Source organism: Zonotrichia albicollis, chromosome 8 (assembly GCF_047830755.1).
Source record: "Zonotrichia albicollis isolate bZonAlb1 chromosome 8, bZonAlb1.hap1, whole genome shotgun sequence".
Taxonomy (NCBI): Eukaryota; Metazoa; Chordata; class Aves; order Passeriformes; family Passerellidae; genus Zonotrichia; species Zonotrichia albicollis.
The window spans coordinates 18,425,488-18,447,331 of record NC_133826.1 but is presented as its reverse complement, the minus strand read 5'-3'; the positions used below and the strand labels follow the sequence as shown (position 1 = coordinate 18,447,331).

The 21,844-nt window shown below is 36.8% G+C and overlaps 2 protein-coding genes across 11 annotated transcripts in view; one reads left to right on the top strand and one right to left on the bottom strand.

Annotated features, from left to right (window-relative positions):
• LOC141729850 (uncharacterized) overlaps window positions 1-20,102 on the bottom strand; it is a 58,533-nt gene extending 38,431 nt beyond the window's left edge. For 2 of the 4 annotated variants that reach the window (XM_074546153.1, XM_074546154.1), the window contains exon 1: window positions 19,633-20,102. The gene's annotated coding sequence lies outside the window, so the exon portion shown is untranslated. Of the gene's footprint in view, window positions 1-18,209; window positions 18,279-19,632 lie in introns of all 4 variants that reach the window. The other 2 variants (XM_074546155.1, XM_074546152.1) reach the window with 2 other exon arrangements.
• The window catches only part of DPYD (dihydropyrimidine dehydrogenase), a 329,803-nt gene that overhangs the window by 36,532 nt on the left and 271,427 nt on the right, over window positions 1-21,844 (top strand). For all 7 annotated transcript variants that reach the window (XR_012581360.1, XR_012581361.1, XM_074546150.1 and 4 more), the window contains exon 3: window positions 8,586-8,668. Coding sequence is in view for 5 of the 7 variants with exons in the window: in XM_074546150.1 (XP_074402251.1) it covers window positions 8,586-8,668 (83 nt within the window). In the remaining 2 variants the exon portion in view is untranslated. The remainder of the gene's footprint in view (window positions 1-8,585; window positions 8,669-21,844) is intronic.

Here is a 21,844-nt window from a genome sequence, read left to right as displayed (position 1 = left end):
GCTGACCCCCCACTGCGATGGGGGAAACAATCAGAAGGGTAAAAGTGAGAAAACTTCTGGGTTGAGACATAGACAGTTTAGTAGGTAAAGCAAAAAAGCAAAAGCTGCACATGCAAGCAAAGCAAGGAATTGATTCAGTACTTCCTGTGACAGGCAGGTGTTCAGCCACCCCCAGGAAAGCCAGGCTCCATTGCACATAATGGGAAGACAAACACCATCACAGAATCATTAAAGTTGGAAAAGACCTCCAGGATTATCAACTCCAACCTTGGCTACGTACTGCCGTGCCCACTAAACCATATTGCAGACAGTAACCACTCTGGACCTCCCCTCTTCCCCCAGGTTTACGTGCTGAGCAAGACTCCATATGGTCTGGGATATGCCTGTGGTCACCTGTCCTGGCTGTGTCCCCTCCCAAATCCTTGAGCACTCCCAGTCTCCTTGCTTGGGGTCTTGATGCTGAGTAAGAGCTGCTCAGCAATTGCTGAAACATCCCTGTGTTATCAACACTGTTTTCAGCACAAACCCAAAACACAGCCCCAGAGCAGCTGCTGTGAAGAAAATTAACTCTACCCCTCCCAAACCCAGTTATTTTTGGCAAGAATCTTATGTGAAACCATGAGAAATAGCTGAAACAGATTAGCTTCTGCAGAACTGTTTGGGAAATATTTTATTTACTTTTTTAAAATATTGACACAACAGCACAATGAAAGAAAATATTTTGTTGTGGCCTGTCTGAACAATACTGCTGGTGGACAATAAAATGTGCCATGTAGGAGATGAGAGGTGGCATCTTGGGCTGAGGAAGCAAGCTTGTTACGTATAATTTGCTTTTTTTCCGCTACATAAGGCAGGACTATACTGTTTCAGGATGGTGTTTAAGCATTTAATTGTAAATTTAATTTTAAAAAAACTTTTCATATTTGATAGTTCTTTAGCTATGCATGAAAAATAGGAGATATCCTCTAAGTTAGTACTCTCAAATATGTGGGGTTAATTCCTTAAATTCTTGATCATTTGGGTTCTAAAAGAGCAAGGACTTTTGGGTATGTTTTTCCTTATAGTCTTTGTTGAAGGTCAGGAACATAATCTGTTCTGTAGGAGTGCAGTTCTACCTACATTTTAAAGATTCTTCTTTTTTTCCCAGGTTATGAGCTCTGTAAATGTTAATTCTCAATATGAGTCTGGTCTTTACCTGCATAGTCTCATTTTATTTAATCGCAAAGAGTCAAGGGAATATTTACCTAAGCAGAGTAAAGAATCCCAGGGGAAGAGCAAGCAGGGTTGAGGTATGTGAAAGTAATAGGAGGAGAAGGAAGTATAGCATTTGGGATATTTTTTTTTTCATAGTCATTAGTTATATTTTCACTATCAAGTAGAAATAGTATATTTAGAAATTCTGTGAAGAGTCTGTGTCTCTTTATTTAAACTTAGTGCTCTTAAAGAATTAGATTGTAAATTCATGTTGAGAATCAGGCTCTCCAAGAGGAAAAAGCAAGACTACAACCACATATTAAAAAAGAAACAGTATTTAGATGAAGCTTTTGATATTCATGATGTGTATTGTTCCCTGCTACAGAACCCTGTCCCATAAAGGGAAAAGCAGTCTTGCAACTGTCCCTTCAAATGCAGGGGGACCAGTAGTTTGTTGCCAAGTCGTCTCATTCATCTGCTGATTAAGTTAACATTTGTTTTGCAAAGAGAAAGAGAAATGTGGGAGGCAAAGGTTTTCCTTTTTTTTTTCCTCCCTGAACGTTTTTTTTCCTGTCTTTTAAAGCTGAGTCACAGGAGAAAGGAGCATTATAATTGTCCTATCTAGTTAGTGGTATCACCTGTGTTCTCTGCTCCATTATTATTTCCAGCTGCGCCTCTGGTTTCTTGCATATCTTTTGTAGCTCTTTATTCTTTTGAGTTCCTTGGCCTACTGTCTTTTGTGCTGAATGCTTGGTCCTTTCAGAATGTTTTTTCTCACCCTCCGTGTATCACTACTATCTGATGTATTATCCATTGCCAAAACACGTGGTGTCTGCATCTGCTCTGACAACAGCAGGTTGTATTCAAGCAAGATACCATACCCTTATGTGAACATGAAGTCTGTGATAAATTTGCCACTTGAAATTTCTGCGTGAAACAGCATGAAAAGGAAGTTAGCAGAATGCCATCTCTGCACTGAACATCTTTCACAGCGCCAGTAAAATTGCAAACTAGAGTGTTAACTATGTTTAACAAGTAATTAGCTTCTATATGATTACCTGTCTTTAAGGATTAAATGTGCCATATTTTGAACTGGGAAAAGTTAAAAAAATCCAAAATTGTTTGCTTTCATTTAAGAATTTATACTTGCTTTAACTGTAGCATTTCTGTAATAATTGTTACCAAAATTCCACGCTTGCAGTTTCAGAAAACAGCACATGCATCAGTACTTCCTGGTATCGATTCTGTATTAGCAATATATCTCCTGTTTGTGGAGAAAATGTGACACTTCTTCTTGAATTTGCATGTGTGCTATTTTTAGTGCCTTAAATTAATATACTGCTAAAAAAATCCTGAGAAAATTAACATGGTTATGCTAATAAGGCATTGATTAAAGCGCCGCACAATTCTATGAAATTATTTTTCTATTGATTCTTATTTGATTACTAACACTTAGGCTAGTATTCTCTTGGAATTCTGCTTTTTTGGATGTACTAATATCTATACTTTTCTAAGAGCTTGTCTGGACAATGTGGCTGTATCATGTAATGAAAAAAATGTTATAACAAATGTTCATGTATTATGAATCGCATGCAGTCAAATGTTATGTAAATACCTGAGGGCTCAATATACTTTCTGCTGATATTAGGAATATGTATGTATTTAAATTTTTTTTAAAAAGATCTGTTTTTCCTCTGTGAAGAACTGGTCAGTTAGCAGTTTAAAACTGCTCTTTCCCCCTTTTGGAAAAAGAACTCCGTGAGAATGAGTCACAGCAAATAGGAAGAAGGAATTTAGAAAGCAGACATTGCAAAGATGATAATATGTTACAAATAGCATCAAACAGTCCTTTTTATGTGTTTAGTTTTTAAGATTGTTCTCAAGGTAAGGCCCTCTGGCAAATGGCATCAGTTTTGTTAAGTTGCTCAGTATGAAGATGGTTTCAGGAGGCTTCCTGTATGGAATACAGCTATTGGCTCTTGAATAACATTAGAATAAATGCAATATATGTAAGTCATTTTACCCTATAGCAGATGGGAGCTTAAGTCATTGAGAGAAGATCAATGGAATCATTTAGCTTTTTGTGTTGTTTCAGTGTAGAAAGACAGTCTGTTCCAAATCAAGAGAGGAGTCTGCTAAGGATATTTAGGTTTCATTGAAATAAAGCACAGTTCACATCAAAAGAAGATGTGCTATTTCAAATTCATAACAATTGACTATTAGTCTGTTTTTAATATTTTTCTTTGGCATGTAATCCTGTTTAATTAGATTCTACTCTCTCTGTTGTTTCAAGATTCCATAAACTGGAGTCTTATATACCAGCTGCTAAAGCAGGAGTTACTGTCTAAATGATATTCACAATGAGTATTTGGAAGGTTTACAATTATACCCTTGCTAATAAATTGTGCTATTTTCCCCAACAGTTTTAAGTGCTAATCTTCAGAAGGCATTTTAAAATTAGCTAAAATTCTGTCAAGAGATTTACAAAAATTGTTAGCATGAAGATAATTATGTCACAGTCCTTGGACTCCATCTCTGATTGTGTGCATAAATCAGAAAATGTCAGCTGTGTTTTCCCTTAATAATTATCCTTGCAGCAATATATTACAGTTTGGATTACTATTATAGTGTAGCTTTAGGTTTATAAACCACAAGTTCGTTATTTCTGAAGTTTTCTGCTGATGAAATAATTCACATTACTGTAATAAGTAATATTTGTGTTAACACTTCTAGATCTACCAATAAGTGAAAATCAGCGTTCTACACTTTTTTACACAGTCCCCTAAAGTAATCAGCTTTTTTGTTACTATTTTGTTAAAGGAGGTCCCTTCTATAGTATGGCCAGCATTTTCAAAAGAGCTAGCTGATGTGGTCACCCTTGTAGCATGTGTAGAATTTGAAGTTTTAAGGACTTTTTGGACCAATTTTTGGAAATCTTCTTGCTGATTTTTTCCCAGATGTAGGTAGATTTTGTAGGTCCTCAACAGTTTTGGTAATCTCTTGTTAGAACCTGCCTCCTTAAACATAATGAGTTGAAATATCAGAGTGAGGTAGTAAATCCTTCAGAATTTGGACCAGATTATCTCATTTTAAGGGCTCAGAAATTTAGGTACAAATACGCTAAATAAATTAGATTTGTCTGCATAAACAGTAGGAAATTGACACAACATACTCTAGGAACCTTTCTCATGAGTTATAAAGAAGAAAGTGGGAAAAATGAATTTGTTTTAGCATTAGTGCTAATAGTAAATTAGAACTGAATAGGTAAGAGCTGTTCTGTCTTTCAATTGCTGTACATTCCTTATGTTTAATACTCAGGAAATTTGACATTAGAAGTGTGAGATTTACTCAAGCTTTCTAAGAAAATTTTCTAAAACCTATGCAGAAGCAATGAATTCTGAGAATTCAACACTCATAGTACTAACCTTAAAAACCTCTTTCATAGAAGAGAGATGGTATTTCAAGTAGGGCTTTTGATTTGGCGATGTATCAGCAAGGATAAGAGATCTACCCAACCTCAGTGATGCAGGCTGCCTTAGAATAGGTCTTACACTGTTGTGAGTACAAAAGATTTTTATTTCTCTACTGTCTCAAAATGTGTGTAGAGAAATTATCTGTAATTTTGAAAGTCTTCTGTGAAGTACTTCAGGATAGATTTAAAGTAGCAGGATATGGCTTATTGTGATTCCACTCTTGTTTTGGTACTTGGAAGATTTATGGTTGATTTCAATGGGAGTGGGGTCATATTTAGCCCTACTGTATCACAGAACGGGCAAGTTTGAGTTATGGTCTTCCAAGACTGACTCTTACTTCTGAGCAGAGCAGAGGCAGAAGTGCTTTTGTCATTTAGGGACATCCTCAGTGGTGACACCAGGCAGCAGACTGCTGTGCTAGTCTGTTGGTTTCTGAGATACTTCTGCTAGGTTCTTCATTTGACTCAAATGAAGAATTCCTTTTCCAATAAGTCAACAAAGAGGGCTTTTTCATCCAAGACAAAAACATAGGTAAGAAAACTAAGCTGATCAATGTTAAGAGATGGGTTTTAAAGACTGTGACTTCACTTTTGCCAGAATATCCCAGGTTTTTATTTAAAACCTTGAGGGTTTCTTTATTTGTGTTGCTTGAGCTAGATGGTTTCTTCAACCAGTGTCAGAGTACTTAGGACTTGTCACTTGAAATATCTGAAAATACAGAATTGTGAACACATAGTCTTTGCTTCTAAAGCTTGCAGTTTATTTTATTAACAGAAACAAATTGTAGCAGGGAAAAGTCATATTCTTGTGGTTATGAGAAGAAAAGCTTTTCAACTTGTTCATTAATCTTCCTTCTTCCCCATCTCCATACACTCATTATTCATCTTTCTCATTTCTGGTTATACATTTTACCAGTCTGCTGTGTGTCATGCCACAGATAGTTGTGAATATCCAGTCCACATCTCCATTTTTAACTAGCTGTCATGAAGCTTGAGATCTCATATGATAAATAAGCCATTTATTTATAGATAAAATAGAAATACTTCCTGCTCTTGCTTTTTCACTAAAAGAATTCCAAGTATTTATCCCGGAATCCCATAAGAAGTAGTATTTAGACTTATGTGGCTTTTTTCTATGTAATGGCATTTTGACTTATGATGACCATGTCCCTAATTGCAACTCTGTACTTATTCTGCCTCCTAAACTTCTCAAGGGTGATATTTAATTTAGTATCGTGCAGAACTACAGATCTGCCAACGGCGATAACATATAGTCTGCTATATAATTATTGAATCAGAGAGTTAAAAATTCTAGACTCTATCTATTCCCACAAAAAATCATTTGGCAGTGAGCCACCAAAAGCAATTTTTTTCATTGCTTGCATTTTGATTTTTTTACTTTAGCTGTTGCTCAAAAACCTTGGACTTGAATTGCTCATTAGACTTAAATGTATTCTGATGTATTATGGGCCAAAATACACTGTCCTATGCAATGTACTTATACATATGAATTGTTTGGTAGCATGGATAATAGAATGAACTCAGTTTTTGCGAGTGATTTAATACTTCAGAATGTAAAACTCACCCTGGTCATGGTCTACTGAAGTTTCCTCATTTTCCAGACATATTCTTCAGAGTATTCTCATGCTTACAGTTTCATTTCAAGCCTTTCTCAGAAACTGATACCCTTTCAGATGATCTACAGTACTGCATGTGAGCTGGTACTCAGACACTTGAAATGCCCTCTATGCACCTGTAGCTATGCTTATATTTGGTATTTCAGACACCCTTTCCTCCTTCCTCTGAGATGATCAAGCATGCTTGCATGAGTGGAAAAGCAGTGGGTATGATCAGCAGTTGCTTACTCTCCTAGTCAGGACAAATGCAGTAACTTATGGCATGGTCCTATGAGATCATTCTCCTTCATGAGTTTGCTTCTGGCTCCTTCTCAGTCTGCTTCTGAGCTTTTTTAGCTCATTTTCTTCTAATCACTCTATGGTTTGCTCTCCAACTATTGTACCTTGCATGAGAGCTATTTGGCTGAAAGTAGCTGAGAAAAATACTCTCCAGAATCAATTCTCAGAAATGGTAGAAGTAAGTTCACAGTAATGAATTGTGTGCTCCTCAGATTTTTTGAATCTGTAGTGAGGTGCTAGTGAACAATGGATCTTGGAGCAGTATTCCAAATTACATTTATTCTGGCTTCTATGTTCCTGGAAGATGGGAGGTTTAATTTTGCTTGCACATATACTTGCATCTTAGTATTGATTAAGTGAGAATTCTTCATTAATTAGTATTGTTGATTTGGATTTCTTTTATGTATTTTAAATGACTAGCCTGCCTGTATGTGCTTGGAGCTGAAGGTCAGTGTATGCTGATCTGATTAATGGAATACTTCATTGTACAGCTTCCATATTTCTTTTCCAATCCCTTTGACTCTTCAAGTATGATTTTGCTATGCAAAGGACAACTGATTGTAACATAAACAAATTAACAAATCACTTTAACTGTAGGACAAGACTTACTGTGACATGCGTAGTTTTTACGAAGGAGAAAAAAGATGTCAAAATATGTCAAATAGGTGTAGCTCTTATTTTTTCTGCTCAGAAATGTATTGTTGAAGCTTTAAAACTTTGTATTAAAAGATCTGTAATCTTATCTAAAAATAATAGTTTAAATGTTAATTGGGCAAGATAAAATATGTTGCTAGGTCATTTATAAGAATCTAATAATTTCCTTTTCAGTAATGCTTTTGTAGCCTCAGATTGAATGTAATTATAAAAATAAGGAATCAATGCAAATAAGAAAAAAACAATAGATAACTCCTATTGTATTTATTATAACTACTTTTAAGATGTGGTCCTAAAGATGAAGTCACTTATTAGATACTATGAAAGCAATATGACCAAATAATAATGCCCATAATTTCTTTAAAATTATGGCTACATATAGAGCCTGACAATCCTGCCTTTGAAGTTTGTTAGCAAAAGGAGCTGTTCTGCTTGCAACTTGTTTCTTTTAAACCCATATGGCAAAATTATGCCTCCCTGAGGTAACTTTTGGTATTGGAGAAAGTTGTTGTGTAGAACAGGGGTAACCTAAAAGCCTCCTGTATTGATGAAGCCTCAAGAGAATATAAAAATCCTATGGAAGATGCAGATGATTAGAGAATTCTTGTTCACTGGCATTTCAGACTCACTTTGTACAGACACAAATTACTGCACTTCCCAGCATCTTCTGTATCAATTTTACTGTCTTTGTGGCAGCAGAAGAAAAGCATCAGTGCTCTGAAGTAATGGAACCAGTCACACATTTAGTAATAATTTACAGAATATATCAAAGTTTTACTTCATTTATTGTGACAAAATTGTGGGTTTCATATTACTTTTATAAATATTGGTTAGCTCTAATCTGGAAGAAACATTGTGGTTGAGGTGTCTGTAAACAATTAAGCATTTCAATTTCTGTTATGTTTTAAAAATTAAATAGGAATTAAATATGACTGGTTTTTTCCAGCAACCCTGCCTGTTTTATTGGGATGTAATTTATAAATTTTATTATAATAATAACAAAAAATGCTCATTTAGGTTTCAGTTCTCCTGTTTGTGTGCTATAGCAGCATTGTAGTCTCACACAGAGATAAATGAAAAAAAAATAAAGAAGAAAAAGTAAAAATTCTATAAATTTCATTATGGAAAATTTATAAGATGATTTCCATGACAACCATATAATAAGATTCATGTTTACTTTAGTTCTGAGTTCTCAATGTCTTTTTAATGACTCCCATGTAATTAAAACAGAATGCATAATTTGAGGTAACATAGTATAAATCAATTTTGTTTGCATGATGCTGAATACTGTTAATACATGTACAATGAACTGTTTAAGAACCTTACATGGATATGTCCATTTGTTGCAGAACTGTGAGAAACTGGAAAATAATTTTGATGACATCAAGCACACGACTCTTAGTGAGCGAGGAGCACTTCGAGAAGCAATGAGGTAAGTCTGGGTCACCATAGCAACAGTCACAGATGTGGTAAAGAAAGAGTCATTCTTCATTATTGGGGGAACAAATGAGTTCATTGCCACCATTCAGCTCTATTCTCTAAGGTATTAATTTGTCAGTGGAGAGGCTTCCCTTGAGGCTGTACTTTGGTTTTGAAGCTGCATAAATGTTAAGCCTGACTGCACAGTAAAAAATGTAAATGTTTAATTTGTTATTTAAAATGCTTAAGGGGTGCCTTGCTTTATATTTATACTAAACTGTGAGTGAATGAAAATATTGTTCATCTAAATTCTGTAAGTGTTAAAGCAATTGTACAATGGTGTCTGAACAAACCTGTATTTGCTTTAAATTGAATTTGATTTTTATGTATGTTGTTCCTGTGTATTCTGATTTTATCACCAAAATTACAGGATTTTGGTTTTGGTAATGGAATGTAAGAATCTGTCAGGTCCTTTATGTGTTGTAGAGATGTGTTGTAGATATTTTGTTTAATATCATATTTTTGCGCTTAATACTTATTAGAGAAGTTTAAAATTAGTCAGAAGATGAATTTTCTGCCATCCTTACTTGCACTGGAGAGTATTTGGGTACAGGACTCCAAAGTCCTGCCAGATACAGTGCCTGGAAAAGGGAGTGATTACTGTGCAGAAAGGTGGTGGAATTGAAGACAGGTTTTCCAAAGTAACTCGCTGAATAATCAGGAAGATGTTATTTATAGTGTTATGTGTGAATCAGAAAATTATATAAGCTTCACTTTTAAAGGTTTTGAAATTGGATAGTAAAATGTAATGATGCAAACATAGTGCTTCATCTCATTTGCCTCATCTCAGAGTAACTTCTTACACTTGAACCAGTGCAGTAAAAAGTAAAAACATCAACAATCCCCCTAAGAATCCACTTGATGAAATAAATACACATATTTGCTTTGACTGTGTCCGTTATCCATTTAATTTATGGATGTGTGTGAATGACTTGATTTGCATGAATTACGTTCACGATGCTCGTCTCATGTGCACTGACTGTTTGAAAGGTATTCTTACCTACAAGTATTCTGAACATTTCAACTACCAGTGCTGCAAATAACTGTAAAAATAATGGCATTCACCTTTCTAATAGTGATTTTTGCTTTATGCTTGTGTTACTTCATATGTTTAGGGTTTCTCCAATGTGATTGGTCATCTGTATATGTAAGTCTTGCATCTAGTGTCAAAAAATGGAAAGTGATTTAAAGTAAAGATTTGGGGAATTTTTGGCAAATGAAGCTGCCTTTAATATTTCCAACAAATTGGATTTCAGGTTGTTGCTGTCCTGTAACAGTGTTCAGGTTTGTGACGTTTTGCAATGCATGATTCAGCAGGGATAATATTTAAAAAACTTGGGAGCTGACAGCTCTTCCATGATCAACATTGAATAGCAATGGGAGCTTTGGCATTTCAAAGGTCATATTTCTGCTACAAAGCCTGTTTAGAAGATTCTTGTGATTCTTTGCTGTACAAAAGCACTTTACTATCTCATAAATTTGTATCCTGGCTATTTCTGCGAGTGTACAAGCCATTCTGAGAAATAGTTATTGATTGTGAAGAGTGACCAGATATTGTGCAGTGCTGGAATTCTCTTAATTGCAGTCAGTATTGTATGGTTGGTTGTTTCTTTAGTTGCTTTTTTATTTTGAGATAAAGAAAATACCTGACTTACTAAATTTATACTATTGTATGTTTTTATAACATACTTGAGTGCCACATGAAAGATAGAAAATGTTAATTTAGCTGCATGTAGGTGTACATATTTTTCTAAAGGTGTGTGAAAGATACTTGTTGTTTTAGCTTGTACAGTTCTTTCTGCTGCATAGTCACCTCATTTACTGAGTGGCTGCATTTTTCTTTTTGGATCCCAAGATTATCTGTATGTGTGTAATTCAAATGGTACATTTTTCTAGATTCAAGTTCACTTTTCCATTCCATGACAAGAGTGGACATTGGACCAGGCATGGGAGGACATAGATTTGCTGACCTCAGTATTATGAGGTACCTGCCTCCTTTGGGTAAGGGAAGCTTCTGGAGAGGGTTGCACATTGCACAAAAGCACTAAAATCATGTGGGCATGAAAGCAACAGCAACAAAAAAATCCTAGTGGATAGCTAAGTGGATATATGTGCATCTCAGATGAGCCTTAAGTCGAGTGGGCAGTCTGCCCAAATCCACTCTGATTTCCCAGAGTGGTGCTACTGGTCTGCCAGATGAGAAAGACAATGAACACTTTTTCCCAATGCTCCTGTTTGGAACGAGACCTTCCATTTCAACTTCATCTTTGAGAAAAATGGCCAATTTCATATGAGTTTCAGTACACTTTTAGTCTATAAGTATCACTGTGCTCTGCATAAACAAATACTAATATCCAAGAAGGATCTTGTTCTGTTTCCAGCTCTTCAGTATTCAAATTGAGGACTACATGAAAATTATCTTTCTTGTTTATGTATATAGATGTATGCAAAATAAACTTTCTGAAGGGCTTTGAATTTATCACAAAGCCTACAAACTTTTTCTGCTTCTACTTTACACTTGTTTTAGATTTTGAATGAGATAATGAGCTGATAGTAGGTTGCCATTATTCAGTATATAAAGAGTGGTATTCTAAGAATTTGATTTACTTGTGATCACACATAAAATCCATAAAACATTCAATTCATTTAATGTTTTGCTTATTTTGTTAATGTACTCCAAATGTTTTATTTATTACTATATTTTAATGCAGCTGCAAAGCTGAAATAAACAATAAAAATCCATTAGTTTTTTGAATTGGAGCTTATAAATGGACAGACTATTGCTTGCTTACCTTGAATATGTATATGATAAATTAATTGGGTATTTTATGTAGTAACTTGTCACAAAAATATAGCTATATACCTATCATGTCAGGTTGCATAAGTAAGAGCATTTTGTTATTTTGTTAAACAAAGCTCGATTTGTTTTTAACATATAATTAGTGGGAAAAATCTGGATCCAAATCATCAGTAAAGATTCATCTAGAATTTTAAAGGAGCTTTTAGACTGTTTTTTCTGCTACAAGGAGATAAGTATTTGAGGAGCAGGAAGTGGTGTAGCTGGGTGCTGACACTGGGAGTCTTTTCATAGGTGGTGAAACCAGAATGTGGACTGCTACAGTAGGCATTTCTAGGGAAACTAGGGTAGAGTAGCCTTGAGGAGTCTTTAAATTAGGCGAACAATAATGATAACCCTGCTCTCTCAAATTATAAGGTAACTTTAGGGAGAAGTGTGGCAGGAATCCAAACTCAGTTATTAATATCAAATTAGATATTAATAAATTACTAAGATAAGGTTTAGTGAGTTACTGGGTTTAAAAAGGACTAATTTCAAAAAGCAGCAGACATCAGTGGGCTGGATCATTTTTCTTGCTGAATTTGTTCATTCTGTGTACAGGCATTCATTGTTGTCATCAAGAGAGAGAATCAGAATTGATGAAATTGGGAGGTTGAAGATGATCTAAACATGCGGTCTCTGCATTTTTTTGATTGCATATCAGCAAAATATTTTTGAGCATGCATCCCCCATATTTGTGTGTTTGTACATGTATTGCCACTATACTAATATTTTGTATCTTATAGAACACACCTCAGAATGGAAATTAATAAAAAAGACTGATAAAGATGACATAAAGATTACTTAATTTAAAAAAATTATTAATTGCACAGAAAATATTTTCTTCCCACATTGACATGGTTTGTCTTGTGCATGCTCTGCTTTGGAGATTATTGATCTGGACTATCTTTCCAGCTCAGAGCAGGGTCAAGTAGAGCAGGTTGCTTAGGGCTGTGTCCAACAAAGTTCGTTCTGCATCTTCCAGGATGGATGCTTCACAGACTGTCTAGTCAAATATCCTCACATTAAACAACAGCAAAACTGAAACAAAAAAAGCTTTAACAGAATTCCACTTCAGCTTGTGCCTGTTGTTTCTTGCCCTTTTGCTGGGGACTGTTCAGAACAATCTGTCTCTGTTGTCTCTGTTTTCTCCCATCAGGTATTTATACATTTGGTAAGATTCCCCCCTGAGCCTTCTCTGCTCAGGACTGCATGTCCCCAGGTCTGTCAGCCTCTCCTCATATGACAGACACTCCAGCCCCTCAATCACCTCAGTGCCCCTTTGCTGGGCTCCCTCCTGTGCATCCCCCTTTGCCTTGGCCTGGGGGACCCAGCACAGGACACACCACTCCAGATGTGTCTTGCCAGTACTGGGCAGCAGAGAAGACTCTCCACTCTCAACCTACAGGACTGCTGGCCTTTGCTGCAAGGACTGTCTCATGGTTTGTCTTGTCCTTCAGGACGCCCAGGGCCTTTCCTGCAAAGCTGATTTCCAGCTGGTTGTTTGCAGCCTGAACTGGTGCCTGGGGATGTTCCTCCCCAGGGGCAGGATTTCATGGTGGGTTGGTTGATTTGTTTGTTTTTTGGTTTTTGCTTGTATGTTTTTTAATGTGGTTTCTGCAGGCTTGTTCCTCCAGCCTGTCAACAGCAGCCCAACATTTTGGAGTGTTACCACTCAGTAGGTGTTAGATTGTTTTTGAATGCTGTATATATGTTACTATGTGTTCTAGACCCATGTCTCATGTACATTCCATGATCCTGGTGTCAGACAAATGAAGCCATAGCATTTCAAAGCAAACTTTTTCCGAATGTAGTGTTGCAGTTGCTTACTTACCAGCTGAGTTGGGGAGCCACCATGGTGGGTTAAGGCAGTGAGCAATCAGCAAGGCTGGAGAGGTGTTAATACGTAAATGGGTCCTACTCGTAGGTGGATATGGAGATGGTCTGTCTTGTGAACACTGAGTATGTGTGAAAGCTTTGCAAGTCAAAATTAAAGCTGAGTATTTTTGTGTAGTCTTCTCGTTATTAAAGGAAAATTGAAACATATTTATTTGTACTTTGAAATGGGAAAGTTTGCTTATCTGTTTAAATCAGTATAAAAGATACCAAATTAGTTTAGAATTTTCTTGTGCATTCATATATTTGCATATGGTTTTAGATAATATGAACAAGGGAGTGAAGCTTCAACTGTGATTTCCAGTTTGCTAGAAACAGTTTCTGTTAATGATGATATTCACTGTTGTCTTGACAACTGTGCAAGCTGGGGTTAGTAATAATCAGGCTTCTTTTAATATGGTCTAGACTCTCAGATGTATTTGACAAATAGTTTCTATGACTGGGCAAAACCCAAGAAAATTGCAGTGTAAGAAGTTCCAAGGTTTCACAAGTATTCATTAGTTTGCATAGTAAAAGCTGGAAATTTAAACATGTAAACAAAACAGGTCTGTAGTGCAAACTACAAAACACGTAGTTACCTGAGGGAGCTGGGGTTTCATCTAGAGAAGGAGGCGGCTCGGGGCAGAATTTACCATTCTCTACAACTGCCCACAAGGAGGGTTTAACAAGATGGGGGTTGGCCTCTTCCCCCATGCAAACAGAGATAGGACAAGAGGGCATGGCCTCAAGCTGTGCCAGGGAGAGTTCAGGTTGGACATCAGGAGGAATTTTTTCACTGAAAGAGTTGTCAAACATTGGAGCAGGCTGCTCAGGGAGGTGATGGAGTCACCATCCTGGAAATGTTTAAGAAACAACTGGATGTGGCACTTAGTGCTGTGGTTTAGTTGCCAAGGTGGTGTTTGGTCAAAGGTTGGTATGTTTTCCAAACTTCATGATGCTATGAAAATAGCCACTAGCCTTGTGTTAGCGTGTTTATTTGGGATTTAGGGAGTAAGTCCAAGTTTCTCTTCTACTTCTTCTATATTTACATTTATCTCCGGTGCAATCACTTGAATGCTGCTTAGGGCATGCTTTTTGGAGAAAAGCAAGTGACTGACTCTTATGTATTTAACAAAAATGTTGTGCTGCTTCCAAACTACAACAACACTTTGCATCTTGGGTGACCAGCTCGTGTTCCTCTGATATATGTATCTCAGCATCAAGAAACAAATACCCTCTGCCGCAGAGGACATATTAATTAGGTAAGCCACTGATTGGATTATTGATTTAGACCTTACTTAGATGGCATTTGGCTTGGAGATACTCCGTAAAAAGATTAGCTGCAGAGGTGTTCTCAAAGTGAAAAGAAAAAGAAAAAATCCCATAAAACTGTGGAGTTGAGGGAATGTCTAACTTGGTCCCCTTGGAACTTGCTTTCTGTATATGCATCTTCACAATTTTATAAATTTACTGTATTATTAATAGCATCTGGAGATGAGATGCTGCAAAATGGAAGTGTTTCTAGTTGTGATTGGTGTTGCATAGAAATGCATGCAGAATGTTAAAACACTTGAGAACTTTTAATAGTACTTCCATTATAAAAACCCATGTGGCTGTAATTTTGAGTGCCATTTTGAAATCAGAACTTCACTATCATTCTTAGTTTACATTACAGATCAAACAGATTGCCAACATCACTTGCACTGACGAAGCATTAGCCATATGCCTTCGCAGTGCAAGGCTGCCCTGGATATGGATAGCTATAACTAACCAAGCTGCTTCTGTGCTAGAAGCTGTTTAGTGGCATTAACAAGGCACTGTTAAGCTGTGCCCATGCAATTTTACCATGCTCTTTGTTGGCTTACTAACTTCTGAGTCACTCACTAGCCACCCTTTGAGAGCCTTGGATGAATTGCTTGTATCTGGCCATGATGAAATAATTTCGGTCTGTAGACAGATGCTGCAGAGCTGTAACGCCAAGCATATATAGGAACCCATGACATTATTGTAATTATTTTTGTGATAATTATTATAACTTGCATTGTCTTTGTCATTTCTATGGAAAGTTAAAGAACTTCATATTTCATTTTGCAAATAAAAAGAAGGTTCTGATACGCATTCAGACCATTTTTCAGGTGTCACTTACTGAAAATTTTGTGGAACTAGTGATAATGCTTAACTTTGGCCCTAAAGAATGTAACTGCATCGCCTTATATATATTTTTCAAGTACAAATCAAGACAATTATAAAGTACCTTGTTTTGAGCTTGATTGTGATAGACTGTTCTATTGAATATCAGCTTCATAATACTTTCCCCAGAAATTTTTAAACTGAAAAGAATTTCCAAGTTTGTCAGCTGATTGTTTCACATCCCTTGTTCAAAGTATTGTATTTAATTTCTTATTTTTAATTTATGAGTTATATATATTTTTTTTTTTTGGTCCAGTGATAGGCTGGTTTATTAGCTGTTACAGAGGAGGAGATTAAGATAAGTTAGATTGTTTTCCTTTGAATGTTCCTTTAGTCACCTAGCCAGGATAAACTGACAAATACAACTTTCTCTGCTTATGTTTCTGAATGGCAAATATGAAAGGATATTGATTTTTTTTTTTGCTATTCCAGTTGGCAATGTAGATTTGCAGTTACTTTACATCAGATGTTTGAATTATGCCTTGTAGTGTATATAACTTGTACATGGATGTAGAACAAAAGCACTGTGAGCAAAACAGCAAAATAAATAATATTTGCAGGCTTGAAAACTGCATTATAATTGCTACTTTTGTTGATATACCAAAATGCGCTTTAGGAAGCATCTTACATGAACATTTTTGAGAAAATCTTCTATGTTTCTCACATGCTCTTTTATATGTATTACTGTGACCGAAATATGCTTTGGGTCTGTTCTGAGTATGGTAAATACAATGTTTCTGTATTTGTGTGTAGTATTCCCAAGAAATATTTCAGAAGGGAGAGGAAGAAAACCACCGACGTTGTGACACTTCCACTGAGGAGAGCCTAGTTTTGGTTTTGAACCATTTAGTTTTATGATTTAAAGAAAAGAATTGGATAATAGTCAAAATTTGGTTTTTAACAACCTGCAGGAGATGTTTTCTGATGTTGGTGGAGAAAGAGATTTTGAAAACCACTGCGACAGATGGTTTACCACAAAGACTCCAAAGGTGGCGTGCAGGGGGTGCAGCATCGTACCTTTCAGTGACTAGCAGCCACTCGTGCAAACAGAGTAGAAAATTACACCACGGAATTTGGAGTTCACTCCATGGGTTCCCTCTTTGTTGTTTTGTAAAATGCCAAGTTTGAAAATATTTCTGAAATGTCTTTGCTACCATTAGCATTCAGGAAAATGTGTTCTGAATTGCCTGAGAGATGATGTATAAAATATGGACTACCAGCCTATGCACTTCAAAAAAGGTTTTGGTTCATGAAATATAAATGTAAGAAAAAAAAAAAGTATAGATGTGAGTGAAGAAAATCTTCTGGTGGTTTTGCTATGAGCCATGACTTTTTGTAGACTATTGATGCTTGATTTTGTGTTGCAGGGCTTTGGAGGTTTAGGTAGAAGGTTGCATTTTACCATTTTAAACCATAATGAAAGTTGGGGATGTATACAGAAGCTGGGTGTGTTGCAGCTTTGGCTAAGAAGTCAGGTGTTTTAGTGGAAGATGTTGAAGCTCATGCTGTTTTGTTTAGAAATCATTCATTTAATCTGTAGCCAGTCTACTGAGAGTACCATATTCCACATGTATTTAACAAAGGCCATTTCCTACAGTTTTGTCTACAGTCAGAAACCAGTCTGTCTTTACAAATGCTGTTTTACGTATATCTGCACTTATTTCTTTTCAGACATTTACTGTAGTTCTCAAAAGCCTGAAAAAGTGTAATCTTTTTTCCTCGTTTGGACTTTCTATTGGAATGGATGTCTTGGAGTTCAGGATACAAAGCAAAGCTAAGGGTTTGAGGAAAAAATACAATCGTCATTGAAAATTGCATTATTAGGTAGTGTGTCCTTCCATTGTATGTTGATTGTTGCCAGGTAATCATTATCTTTTCTGATTGTGGTGGTGTGCTGATTTGGGTGGGATACAGTTAGCTTTCTTCACAGCAGCTGCTCTGGGTCTGTGTTTTGGGTTTGTGCTGAAAGCAGTGTTGATAACACAGGGATGTTTCAGCTATTGCTGAGCAGCACTTGCACAGTCAGGGCCTTTCCTGTTCCTCACCCTACTCCCCAGCAAGGAGGCTGAGAGGGGACACAGCCAGGACAGCTGACCCCAGCTGACCCGAGGGACATCCCAGACAGGTATGGAGGTGTATGGGAAGAGGGGTAGACATTCAGAGTTATGGTCTTTTGTCTCTTCCCAAGACACTAGACTGCCAGTGTAACACAGTGAACGTGTTCCTGGTTTTGCTTTGCTTGCATATGCAGCTTTTGCTTTACTTACTCAACTGATTTTGTCTCAGCCCATGAGGTTTCACTTTTACTGTTCCAATTCGCATCAGGACAGTGTGAATGAGTGGCTTGGTGAGGCTTAGTTGCTGGCTGTGGTTAAACCATGACATGTGTTTAGAACCCCTTGGTTATAGTGACTGTTATTAACTACTGCTACTTTTTTGCTGCCTCTCAAGAGTTCTAGTTTTGTATTATACCGGCTGTTGCAGTTTTTGGATGTAAGAGCAAACATCCATTTTCCTAGAAATGTTTTGTATGTTGGGGTGAGGGTGTTTCAGAGATTAAACTGTGGGTCCAGCTGTGCCCTCAGATATTTACCTTCCATCAAAATTAATCTGTCCTTCCCCTGTAGACTTCTGAATTTAAATCCTGTTTATTTACTTGAGGCTGTTTGGGAAAAGAAGAAAAGATTATCTAAATTTAATGTTCTAATGGAATCAACCTGTTTATTGAAAGTAAGACTGTAAAGTGTATTGGACTTGTTAAGATACACTGGAATCAGTACCATACATTTGACTAACTGGATACGAAATTTAACAGAAACCGTTTCCCATCCTTATTTCTTCAGAACAAAGATACTTTACATAGGAATCTGTTTCATTGGAGCTTGCTGTTGAAAAGTTGATGGGCAGCCATTTAAGCCCTAGACCACTTTATGTTTTTCAGGACACCACCCAGAGGCTTTCCCTGCTAGTGCCCAAGGCAAGGCTACTAAATCTCGAGGCATTTCTGGGACTGAGGAAGGTTAGGATCTCAGGCAACAATTTGTACAGAGAAGCTGCTTACAGAGTGAGACAAACATAAGAGTTGTGGCAGAGAATAAAGGAACAAACTATTCTGGAGTGATGCCTCCTGCCATCTTGAATGCCCAGGACTGCTTATCTAGGGTGTGCTTTGTAAGGTGCACAGAGTATTGGCAGTGACAAGGTTCTTTGTGGAGCAGGCATTTGCAGAAGGCTTCAATTTGTATGCATTTAGTGTATTTCGGTTGTTCAGCATTAGTTCTGGTTTGGTCCAATACCAAAAATTAAGGTGATTTGTGGTTTGGTGGTTGTTTTGTTGGGTTTCTTTTGTCCCCAGGAAGAAAAAAAAAAAGGTCTCTTCTATAAAATAAATCCTGACCTGTTCTAAATATCACCATAGAATTGCACCAATTCAAATGAATTTTAATAGTTGATCTGTGTATGGAACGGAATGTAATGGAAAGAATTATAATGTGATTTCCATCAGAATACTTAAAAAGACTTGATTTATAATCTGATGCCATTACAACACAATAATCTTTTAAAACAAGTAAGTTATTTTAAAATAGTATGGCTACTTTTTAAAGTCCTATTTTTAATAGTATTAAATATTTCTACTATTGCCACATTAAAAATTAGGGATTACTATTACTATATATGGTACTTTTTAAATTTAATAAAATTATTACAGCTGCTATATTTATAAAGACTATTACTTTTATTACTACTATCAAATAGTAGTGTTTAATGGTACTGTTCAATGCCCCAAATAATTTTCTTAGTGCTATTTTGCCTATTGAAGATTTTTCCACATTTTTGGTCATTAATTAGTATTAACCAAGCATTTCCTTTGTAATTGTTAGTATGACAAATGAAGAAAAATATTTTTAAATTGATATCTGACAGTATTACCAAAAGGACAAGAAAACACTATTTGAAGAGTGTTTAAAAATAGAAAAATAAATATATTTATAAAATAAGTTTTCTCTTTGTCCTACCTGATGTATCTTCCTGATTGAGCAAAAAGTGGTTTTCCTAGTGCCTCTTCTTGCTTATCTGTGTTTTTCTAATGAAGAGAAGGTGCACTTGAGCACGTGCAGAACAGTTTCTGTTCCCAGCGAGCTACAGTGGCTTGCTTGCCTCATGGCTGGCTGTTACATGTTGGGCTGTGCCTCGCAGTATCCACCCCTCAGTCTTCCCGTTGTGAATTTGCTTGCATGGCAACTGCTGGTGCTGTTAACCCTCTTCTGTCCTGAAGGGTATTCACTTGGGGCTTCTCAGATTAAATATTTAATTGGGCTGGGAATTGTTCTTGTAATTAAAGAACCATACAGAGCTGTTTAAAAATACTTTACCAGGAATGGTTACATATTTAGAAGAGGTTGTGGCTGCACTGAGTGTGTTCCACTGAAGAGAGCTGTGGCAGCATGGCTGAGAACCGCTGGCCGTGTGGCTGCAGTAGCCTGAACAGGAGATGTTTCTTGAGTGCATCTTTCAGCCTGTGCTGAGGTGCAGCTGCACGCTGAACAGCATGTGGCACGGCTTCTCTCTGGGTACCTAGAGGAGCACAAATGGCTCTGTGTGAGTCCCATGTTCAGTCACAGCCTGCCTGTCCGGTGCTCTGGATGTCACCTCCAGACACCGATGCCAGCTGTGCGAGGGCTGCAGGGCAGGGCAGTGTGTGCCAGGCGGGGATGCGCTGCTGCCCAGGCAGGTGAGAGCTCCCGTGCTGTCCCTGCCATGGCGGGCACAGGGGGCTGGCACAGGGAAGCTTCAGGAACACACTTGCTTAGGCCTACAGGACTAGGTTAGAAGTAAGCTGAAATAACACTTTACAGGAAGGATTATTTATGTCAGGTTTAATGCCAGCAGTTTTGTTATAGAAACCCTCTGCTTCTGGGCCACACTGCTCATAGACACAGTCATTTTCACTATTTCACTATTAGAGATGTAGCCATTCTAGGCACAAATCTTTCTGTGAGCAGAATCATAGGAAAAGGCTGGTTATCATCTCAGAGGAGAGAGACCCACTCTTCACCCAACTGCAGATGAAATCCCTGATTTTCCTTTTATACTACAGGAAGGCATTTAATGAGCAGGGACTATACAGAATGAATCTTTTCCCTTTTTTCTTAGTTGAAATAGATCTGTTTCAGTAAGTGTAAAACTAAGTCCCTGCTTCTATGATCAATTTTTATTCCTTTATTCTATTTGGGTACATTGGGTGAATGAAGAATTTACTCAGACCTTTCCAAATTACAGGTAATCTTTTTGCTATTGGCTTTGTTAACTGTTCTTTCTCCTCCTAGTATAACAATGTCATAACACATAAAATTTATTTTGTTTTAAAACTAAAACTGAAAACAGAGCCTTGAAATGCAACTTCTCTTAATATTTTCCCTTCTATCATACTCATTTAATTCTTGATGTAAAACAAGAATTCATTGCTTTTGTGCTGGGAGCATGAAGCCACAAGTTGATAATGGTAACTCGATGTTTGTAATATAAAGTGCTGTTCCTGTAGTGTGGTCCAATTACACAATAGTAAAGCAGGGATGTAACACAGCAATGCTGCTTTCCTATTTGTTTCAGTAAGTTTAGCACAGCGGGAAACGTGGCATTCTTCCAAGGTAATGCGTCAAGCTTACAGTTGGATGGAAGTGCCAGGGAAATTATTCCAAGTCTTCGCGTGCCAGCTAATAACTCTCGCTGAATGTATGCGACAATTGTCTTGTGAAATGTATTTGATGTGATTTCATTGCAAGGATTTTACATTTTAATTTTGAGATGTTATGGGGTTCTAGAGATATTTGAAAAAGTTTCTCTGTAGGTGCTACATTTATGGCATTGTAGTTTTAGTAATCAAATGCAATTTCTGTCTGGTTAGAGAGTGTGTACACCCTTTTAAAAAATCCTCCTGTATCTTCTGAAATCAGAAATAAGTACTCCATTAATTAGATCAAATTATGGTCATTGTTCCTCCAAAAATGTCCTATTTTTTGAGGAGGAATATATCTAAAACAAAAATCTTAACTGAAAATATCTGCATGATAGCAACAGAATGTCTCATTTCATTTTGAAGTGTGGAAAGTAATAATGTATCAGACATTTGGCAGCTGGGAGAAACCAGAACTGCCGAGGCATCTTTTTTGGTAGTCATTTTGCTGTAGAGACCTGGGGGTTGGATAGGAATCAGAATTTTTGCAGTTG